Raw genomic sequence first — 9,793 nt, 5'->3', positions numbered from 1 at the left:
GCTTTCTTCTTTTTTATTTATCATATCTGGCGCCATCTTTTCTCCAGCAACTACCTAAACACTTCTCATGTATCTGAGAGTGTCTGCACGAATGCCATAAAAGGCGACAAAACAAACTACATTTCATATTTCTTGTGTGTGGACTGGGTCAGATGAGGACTTGCAGTGATACATTTTTAGAGCTCGTTCCCAGAAGAAAGGTTTCTCCTGACTGTCCAGTCCTGATAACATGGTGTCAGACAGCTATGGTTGAAATTACGAGGATCCTCTTCTCTAAAAGGAGACCCCAGAGGAGGAGACCTGAACTTTGGGGACGTCAGAACTATGGGGGTATTCACATTAAGCACGCTTGGAGTGGTGGCTGCAGTGGAGCATGGGAGTTGGGACCTGTAACGGTCTCCTCGGTGCCACCATGCGCAGAGGAAGACCCGTTTTGACAGATTCCCCAGCAGGGAGAGTTTCGGTGGAGGGGAAAGGGGCGTTCCCCAGTAAGTGTCAAACTCACAGCTGCGTCAAGCTGCCCCATGCGCACACAGGGGGGCAGGAAGCTGTGCTGGGCTGCTTCCGAGTAAAAGCAGAAGAAGAAGAAGAAGAAGAAGAAGAAGAAGAACAAAAACAAATGTATTTCCATATATTGTGGCCATTGCGCACACAATATGCATTTTTATTTCCTGTATGTACACATGCACGTTTCCATATGTTTCATCAGTTCCTGTTTTGTTTTTTTTCAATTTTTTTTAATCTCAGTTCCCCATTAAACCCTTGCTGTGTGTGTGTGTGTGTGTGTGTGTGTGTGTGTGTGTGTGTGTGTGTGTGTGTGTGTGTGTGTGTGTGTGTGTGTGTGTACGTGTGTATGTGAGGTCCAGGTATTACCCATGTTGTGGGGACCTACGTTTGTTTACTCCGTCACATCTTTGGGGGGGTTGTCTTCCTTATGGGGACGAAAGACAAGTCAGGTTAGGTTTAGGTCAAGGATCAGTGTTAGGCAAGTATTAACTATGGAGACATAACTTTGTGTGTGTGTGTGTGTATTTGTGTTTGAGTGTGTGTGTGTGTGTGTGTGTGTGTGTGTGTGTGTGCGTGAGTGTGTGTGTGTGTGTTCTTTTTAAGTGAAGCACTTTGTGTTATATATTATGCTGGTGTGTAACGTGCCATATAAATAAAGCCTGATTACTTGATTGAGTTCTTGCTTGATTAGTTGATTGATTAACTGATTGTTATGTAATGTGTCTGGCTGCGAACGAAAACCCAGAGCTCTTACTGTGAAAGGGCCGGGTGGAAGCAGTCCCCTGGCTGCTCCAGCCTTGACGCCGCCTCCCTATCTGTCCGCCCTGCCCTGCTCGGGTTTGCAGTGTGGAGCACCAGGGGCAGTACGGCTGATTATATAACTTTAATGTCCTCCCGGGGTTTCATGGCGCAGCGGCGGAGGACAGCGCCTCAGACCCGTCGCTCCATCGCGGATTTCTCCTGAATTATTTTTTCCTTGGCGCACCAAAGTGAGCGATCATCACCTTCCTTATTATTATTATTATTATTTTTCTGTCTCCTCCTGCAACCGACGACGTGTGATAAAAAGTTCCCGACACATCGAGTCCAGGCTGGGGCGCGCTCACGATGGATCGCTAAAACTCCCGCGGGGTCAGCTCCTCTTGACTCGGGGTCGGAACAGTTCAACACGATGACTAACCCGAACCCGAACCCGAACCCGAACCCGAACCCAGACCCGGCTGACACTTCAATGCAAAACGCTCCAGCGAGGAAGGGGCTCGGTCCGAGGGCTTGACTGGATCCGCGGACGCTGCGTAATATCTCCGAATATTGTTCCTTCCAAACTCGGGACCTATAACGGGACATGACCTGAGCGGCGGGGCTTGCATCTCCCCCCCCCCTGCCTTTTCACCACAGGTACGATCCAGCTTGTCACGTTGTTAGTTTGTTACATTTCTGCAGAAATATTGAGACAGGGTGGGTGGGGTGGGGTGGGGTGGGGGTGGGGGGGCAGTTTCCCCTCGGCGCCAACAGGTTGCACTAGCGCTGTCATGCTGTGTTCAGTGGCTGTTCTCGGTGTAAAGAACCGGATCCGAACCCCCCAGAACATCCCCAAACTTTACTGTAACTGTCACTTCCCATTACATGCATTACATTAGCCATCTAAATATGGTCAGATTGACGAACATTTATAATCTATATGCAGCACAGCCCTATGCCAGTGCGGAGTCATACTACATTACATATGTGGGCGGGGGGAAAGTGGTAGAAGGCTATGAGCGAAATACGAAAAGAGAAATCTCAACATCGCAGAATGTGATTTTAGTTCATCTGAATCCAGTGGCACTGACTTTGAAACCACAGCTCGCTTTCGTGGGTCCATTGCTGCCCAATGCTGAACTGCCACTTATCACTGTTAATGATCAACAGACACATGCTGCAGAACCCTGACATGCAAAGCGCTTCTCTTTGCATTTTTTTTAATTTCCACTTGAATCCAGTTCTTTTTTCACCTCCAGGTCATTTAATTTAAGCTCTTGAATGGAGCTTTGAATAAAATTTCCAATCTTCCCCCCTTTCATGTAAATAGAAAGGACAAGTGCCTGGGAGGCCCAGAGTGGGTTCATCTCGTCCACATAGGTGTATGTTGCTGCACACGTGCTCGCTGCTCAGTAGCACTGGCTGTCATGTGCCTCTTGACTCTTTGAGTTCAGGCCACGGTTCAAAGAAATAACGTGAACAATGTAGTCGTTTATCTAATTGTGATGGCTATGGTCTTCTCTGTGTTTTCCCTTTTTTTATACCGACTTCAACCGGCCTGGTTTGTTCCATATTGTTCCAGTATGGGAGTGAAAAGGAGCAGATCGTTGGAATTTCGTTAAAAATTAAAAGACATAGGACAGTGTGGGTAGAGACTTAGTGGAAGAGGCCGTAAGATTAAGATACATTTATTTGTCCCACACACATGCACAGACATGCACAAGCACACTCATGCAAGGAGGGAAATGTAACCTCTGCTTTTAACCCATCTGGTGCAGGACACACAGAGCAGTGAGCAGCCATGTACGGCGCCCGGGGAGCAGATGTTGGGGGAGTAAGGTGCCTAGCTCAGGGGCACTAGACAGGGTAGGGAGAATCCTCTTGGAGTTTCGGACAGATCAATCCAGGTTCGTCTTTTTGTTGTTTCTCCGTGGAGTCGAACCAGAGACCTTTTCTGCCCATAGTCCAAGTTTCTGCCACTAGTCCACCGCCTCTCGTAGATGTGATACAAATGTTTCAAGACACCTAATCCCGTCAAAGATCTATGTTTCGTTAGGCTGTTTTTAGCTTTTCCTTCTGGAATAACCTCATGTGTGTCATCCTATCCATCAACCCTGTTTTCATAGGCTAACCATGTCTTATCTCTCTCTCACTGTGTGTTGTGTTCCCCTTAACCCCCCCCATCAGTGTCCGGACAGGATAAAGAAATGGATCAGGGTGGACTGAAGCGCAACGGTAATCGAGACGACAGCCTGACATTTGGGGAGACCGCAGTACACAGTGACACAAGTGACGCGGCTGGTTCGCTGCTCCAGCCCGCTGCGATGCACCTGCCCAGCCCGGGGTCCCTGGCCCAGCTCACAGTGACCCCGAACGGACGGGCCGCAACCAAAGACCAGGGCGAGTTCGGGGACCTCTTTGACAACCCTCGTGGCCAGTGTGAGGGGTCCGACATGAAGGAGGGTAAAATCATCCGATTGCAGAAACGACAACACCGGCCGGATATTGCTATGTTCAACATGGAGGACAATTTGCCGTTGCTGAACCAGAGTCTTTCTGATCTTGAACGGACGTCCAACTCTGTCATCAGCATCTCACACACCTCCGTCCTGGGAAAACTGCCTTTGCCCAACCTTTTCCCCCAGCACATCAAGCAGGAGGGAGTCTTTTCTCTGGAAAAGGACCTGGGAACTTACGGCGGACACACAGGTGGCGGCCCGTGTGATTTGGATGGCATCAACGGTCCCCATATTGAGGATACAGAGATTTGGCAAGACCTGGACCTTCCCAATTCATTGCCAGAAATCAGTGATTTTGAGCTGGATTCAGAAGTGGCACACTTGGATAACATCCTACACGACAGCAGCGGCAGGGGCAGTCCTGCCGGCGGCTTGCTCAAGGAAGCAAAGGCTCTGGTGGGTAACGGAGGAAACTGTACCAACGTGAATGGCACGGACAGGCAGCACCAATTACAGCAACATCAACACCAGCAGCAGCAGCATCGCCAGCTGCTCCAGCACCAGCAACATCAGCTACAGCATCAACATCAGCAGCCTCCGTCGCTTCTCTCCAGCATCATCATCAAGGAGGAGAAAGACCTCGACAACTCTTTCATTCACATCCGCACACCCGGCGTGGTCAAGCAGGAGAAGCAGGAGAACGGCAGCTTCTGCCAGTCGCAGTGCCTCCAGGGCACCATGAGCTCTCTGCAGGGAGGAGGCCCCATGTCCTCCACCACAGGTGTCGGCACCGGACCCGGCTACCACTACAAAGCCAGCCCGTCCTCCACCGTGGGCCTACAAGACCAGAAGCCTTTTGGCATGTTCGCGAATCTGCCTCCGCTCGGGGAGAGCTGGACGAGGGGAGGCAGGTTTGGAGAGCCCTCCGGGATACAGAGGGGCAACGAGGGGCTCACCTCCGCAGCCATGGCAGCCTTCTCCGTCAACTTCTCCAGGTAGGTCGCTTGAAATTAAAACTTTATCCTGCTCTGTTGACTGCAGGCGAAGAGGAAAGTGATTCCTACTGTCTTCCAGTCTGAGCTGTAACAGCTTTGTCTCTATCAGGTGTTCTCCAGACTCAGTGTCCTGCTCTGGTCATCTTTAAAATCATAATAAAAGTCATGAACATTTTAAAAGTATAACCTCGTAATTTATAAAATTGCTTATATCCACTGTAATATGTAAACCCGACCCTAAAACAATGAAGCAAAAAAAGATTATTTTCTTTTGCACTGCTCCTGAAATCAGATCAGGTTCAGAGTGTTGTGTCAGGACACTTCGCATCTCCGCAGGACACCTTGAGTGTGCATTTGGGGAATGAAAGTATTTAAGCCAGTGAGTCAGAGAGTGTGATTCTAGCTGAGAAGCTAGAAAGAAGGGAGCTCAGGTGGTGTTGTATGTTTGCCTGTGACAGTTATTGTTATTTTTCTTTTTGGGATGGAGCACTGGCCTCCCTGGGGTGGAGGGCATCTGGTGCTTATCGCCTCCAATCGGGTCACGCCCTGCTCCAATTCGTTCACATCGCATCATATTTTAGGAATGCCATGGCAAATGGCAAATCTTTTATTATTGTCAGAGCTAGTTTAGGAGCTGACAGGTCACAAGGAAAAACGTTGCAGCTGTGGTGATATTTTGGTTGCTCACGAGTCAGATATAGCGAATCTGTCCTTTTCTAGTGGAACTATGAAACTTTCCTGCCTCCGCGTTCTTGCGTTTTTTCCAAAAATGTGTTGTAAGAAGGCTCTCGCCACAAAGATATCACAGAGTTACCTAATACTGTAATCTCACAGGAAATGATTCATTGTGAAAACACGATATGTGCATTTCAGTGGAAGCAGCACGGTCCCGTTCAGTGAGAGGTAAACGAACCCTGTGAGAATGTCGTGCACATGCGGGGGGACGAGAGAGAGAGAAGTGTCCGGTGGGCGCGCTTCACTTCAGCTCAGCAGTGCTATCTGATAACTGCACTGGGTGCAAGTGCACTGTTAAAAGAGAGATATGAACTCGCTGCTATACGAGCGTCTTTGTGAACGCAGCCTGAACGGGCACATCCTAGGATGTTGCTTTACAAATGGGTTGGGGGGGAAACGTCATGAGTCAACCTCGTCCCTTCTGAGCGAGCGTTGAGGTGTTTGGCTCCGTAAACAAGTTAGAGATGAACATGGGTGTCAGCAGCTACTGTTATCTCCCTGCTGTCACACGGTTTTGCTCCTGGGTTGCTGTGCTTCGACCCAGTTTGAACTGTGCTTAAAGCCTCTTCACTGATGGTTTATACGTGTTATCTATACTCTCCTTTAGTCACTGTTTATTTAAGGTCTTTTATATACATATAAAACACTGCAGATTTCATTATAAACACTCATGTCAAGGCTTTGTAAAAATGAAATGCTTCATGAAATGTCTTTATTTTCTCTTCTTAAGTGTTTTATCATTTGATCATTTGCTAATATTAGTAACTAATTAAAGGTTAAAGGTGTTTGAGAGAACTCAGTTTGCCAAGAATCTGTGCCTCAGATGCTCAGCACTACAGCTCTGCAAGGTCAGTGCACAATTATGTAACATGCGGACAGATTTACATCCAAAAACGAGAAGAAACACAACAAATTAAAAAGTGTGCTACAGAAAAGCATAGATTAGCAATAATGAGGTATTATTCTTGTTTGTCCTGTTCTTTGACATGACCATGATACACCAAGTTAGAAGACTTTATATTAGATATTTATTTATGTTAGAGGTAGAAGATTGATTTCAAAATAAAATCTCCAGGCTATTATGACAGTAAAGCTGCAACTAAAGCTCGTTTTTTATTAGTAGTTTATTCTTTACTACATAGTTGTTATTCGTCTTCTATCCAACTCATGATTTCTAAAGTGCCATCTTGTATTGATATGTTTATTTTACCAACTTTGAAAAGTAGGACTCCTTTCAATTGGAACAAGAACATGATTTGATTTTATCTAAACTCTCTGATCCAATATTGTTCATTACGACACATTCCTGCTCATTTTGAAAGTAGCCTACAGCAGCAACCAGTGCTGACGCCACAATTAGGTAACATGACAACGTGATTAACCTTTAACCTTTCGCAATTTACTGCCGATCCGAGAAGACATGTGAATGAAGTCAAGTTCAAGTCAACGGAGCGACACATGTAGTGTCTGTTTACGAGAGATTTCTTTTGGCGTGATGACAAGAGGAGTCATGGCAAACTCAAAGTGGTAGCCTGAAAGAAAAACTCAATCTGTGTCATTATGACAACATTTGGGTTTAGGGCTGCAACCATCTGAGATGTTCACCCAATGAAATCTAAAGAATTCCATTTCTTTTGTTGGGGAAGGCCCAGTGATCTGAAACCCAGAAATCATTCTCTTTTTCACTCCAGCACTGACGTTCCAGTTAGGCCTCCTCCGGTCTGACCCAAGGTTCCAGTTGCTAAAGGAGGCGGCTAACACTCTCTTTTTTCCACCCTACTCAAGTTGCAACAGACCTTCCGAGGCCGACCACGCGACTCAGTAACTAAGGAGGCGATTAGACGTTTGTTTAATTCAATTTATTTGAAGTCGTTTCATTTTCTTCTTTTATTTTAGTCGAAGTTTTATTTTTGATAGGACTTTTGCTGTTTTAACTTGAAAGACCGAAACAGGAAGCACCCGCGGGACGGCACTTCCACAGACTTTTTCTTTTTCACGATCCACAAACGGCTTCCACAAAGCCGTTCCCTGCAGAAGCGCGACGTTCATCCCGCTGAGGAGTAAGAGACAATTCACTCCGTTCCTGTAAACCAGCACGGTCTCCGCTGTTACAGAAGAAAGGCGAAGTTTCATTCCGTCAAGGCAGCACGAATAATTCGCTTCCTTTTCCGGTCCATCGGCCGAGCCCGGAGCTCCGCTCGTGAGAGAGACCACGTGATTCACTGGCCCCCGACACATTCGCGCAGACGCGCAGGCACATCGCGAGGGTTGTACAGTAAGAGACTTGATTATCTGGGCAGATACGTAGCATATTGTTTAATATTTGATTGTATTTGTTGCGAGACCGCTGAGTCTCATTGTTTAACCGGCTACTACGAGCCGCTACTTCCGGTTCATTTCCGGGTTTTGTGTTAGTGTTTGAGCGCCGCGAGGAAAGCCTCCAGCCACGCTGTTAACGTCTGTGTTAGCCTGCAGTGAGTTTACCGATCAGAAACTCAGCCCACAAAGTCCGCTTGGGGCTGAGTGGTTAAATCACTGTTAATCTATCTCTGGCGTGTTTAAAGAGCTTCTTTGAACTCTCCTTGCATGTTTCTCTCTCTCTCTCCTTCTAAACCGACCTATACACCCGTTCCGATCTGTATTTAGAATACAGTTCATGTAACATAGTTAAATCTATATTTAAAGGGCCTGAACGCATCTGGCCGCCATTTTGAAGCCGAAACTAAGCCAGAACAAAGAACCCTTTTGTTCTGCCTCCTCCTTGTGTCTCACACGTGGTCCGGCGGCCATGGGAGGTTTTTCATCTCTAGACCCGCCCTCAATTCTGGCTCTAAATTCATAACGAACCCGCCATTTTGTTTTGTAGTTTTAAGCCTAACATTGTCGGCCTCCATCTTAAATGTGACGTCACTACGTGACTGCGTCATCGCCACGCCCCCTTCTTTTTCTCTCTCTCTCTCTCTCGCTCTCTCACACACACACACACACCCACACACACACGCCCACACACACACTTTGATAGACACAGACAGATGCACACACACACAGATACACATAGATGAATACATGTGTTTTCTAAATGGTGATAAATGCTGCTGCTGTTGTGATCTTTGAAATATGGGAGTTTGTTAAGATGATGAATCATTAAATAACACTAACTTTATTTCACATGCACACAGATAGACACACACAAACACAGAGAGACACTTTGACACAGACACACACACACCGAGACAGACATACATAGGTAGACCGCAGGTTTTACATGTATTTTCTGAATTGTGATAAGTGCTGCGGCTGTGTTTATCTTTGAAATATTGGAGCTTGTTAAAATGATGAATCATTGAATAACATTATAACTTTATTTCCCCTTTTTAATAAATACTTTTGTAATTAAAGTATCTGTAGTCTGTGATTATTTGTGCATAAGTGTGTGAATACAGCTGGATTATGATTGCCTGTGCTCGAACTTAGAAGCCTTCACTGTTAAGTAATCGTTAATATTAAAATATTGACATTATTAATTTGACATTTATCATTATGAGACTGATATTTATAGCTTGATATCGTTGGTCCCTGTTACCAGGGTGGTGCCCCTCTACGATAAGTTATGGCCTTATCATTTTTTTAATTATTTTTAATAAATAATCTTTTATTTTTTTTATAATCATATTTCATGATTATTAATAATTAGCCAACGTCAAGTCTACTCCTATTGCACAACACTTTTTTCTTGCTTCTTCAATTTTCTCTGTAAATGTGTGTGTGTGTGTGTGTGTGGAGGAAGTCAGTCTGGAGGGGACACGTGCATGTGTCATCCCGGTTAGACTCTCAGCTGATTCACATGTTTTTCCCATGAGCAAAAGCACACAGTATTCTATCATTAATTGGTGTACTGGGATACCGCTCCAACCCTGGTCGCTCAGTTGTTGTGCTGATCGTTGCCACCATAGATATATATATAAAGACTAGATGTCTCGTTCGACGGAGCCGGACGTCCCCACATGACGGCCATCTTGCCAGAGGCAGCTTGCTCACCCATAACATTGTGTTGGTAGTGGTAAATAACCATAACTTGCTAAATTTTCAACGGTCTGGTTTGTTCTAAACGTCAGAGATGTAGTTATGACACTGCATAAATTATTCAATTTTTTAGAAAATAACATAATTATTCATAAGTATGCAGTGTCATATCTACATCTCTGACGTTAATAACAAACCAAAATGTTTAAAAATCGGTTGAAAATTGAGCAAGTTATGGTTATTTACCACTACCAGAACAATGTTATGGGTGAGCGAGCTGCCTCTGGCAAGATGGCCGCCATGTGGGGACGTTCGTCTGTGTTGGCCGGCAAC

General features: G+C 45.8%; 1 protein-coding gene across 2 annotated transcripts in view; it reads left to right on the top strand.

Moving 5' to 3' along the window:
- Nucleotides 1–1,368: 1,368 nt before the first annotated feature.
- The window catches only part of LOC133019988 (glucocorticoid receptor), a 62,326-nt gene continuing 53,901 nt past the window's right edge, over nucleotides 1,369–9,793 (top strand). Inside the window, exons 1-2 of one of the 2 annotated variants that reach the window (XM_061086586.1) lie at nucleotides 1,369–1,905; nucleotides 3,436–4,702. In XM_061086586.1, the coding sequence (XP_060942569.1) occupies nucleotides 3,456–4,702 (1,247 nt within the window). In that variant the 5' untranslated portion in view covers nucleotides 1,369–1,905; nucleotides 3,436–3,455. Of the gene's footprint in view, nucleotides 1,906–3,112; nucleotides 3,156–3,435; nucleotides 4,703–9,793 lie in introns of those variants that run through there. The other variant, XM_061086587.1, reaches the window with a different exon arrangement.

Source organism: Limanda limanda, chromosome 14 (assembly GCF_963576545.1).
Source record: "Limanda limanda chromosome 14, fLimLim1.1, whole genome shotgun sequence".
In the NCBI taxonomy this organism is placed as follows: Eukaryota; Metazoa; Chordata; class Actinopteri; order Pleuronectiformes; family Pleuronectidae; genus Limanda; species Limanda limanda.
Note: the sequence above shows the minus strand (reverse complement) of the source record. Positions and strands in the feature narration are given on the sequence as shown.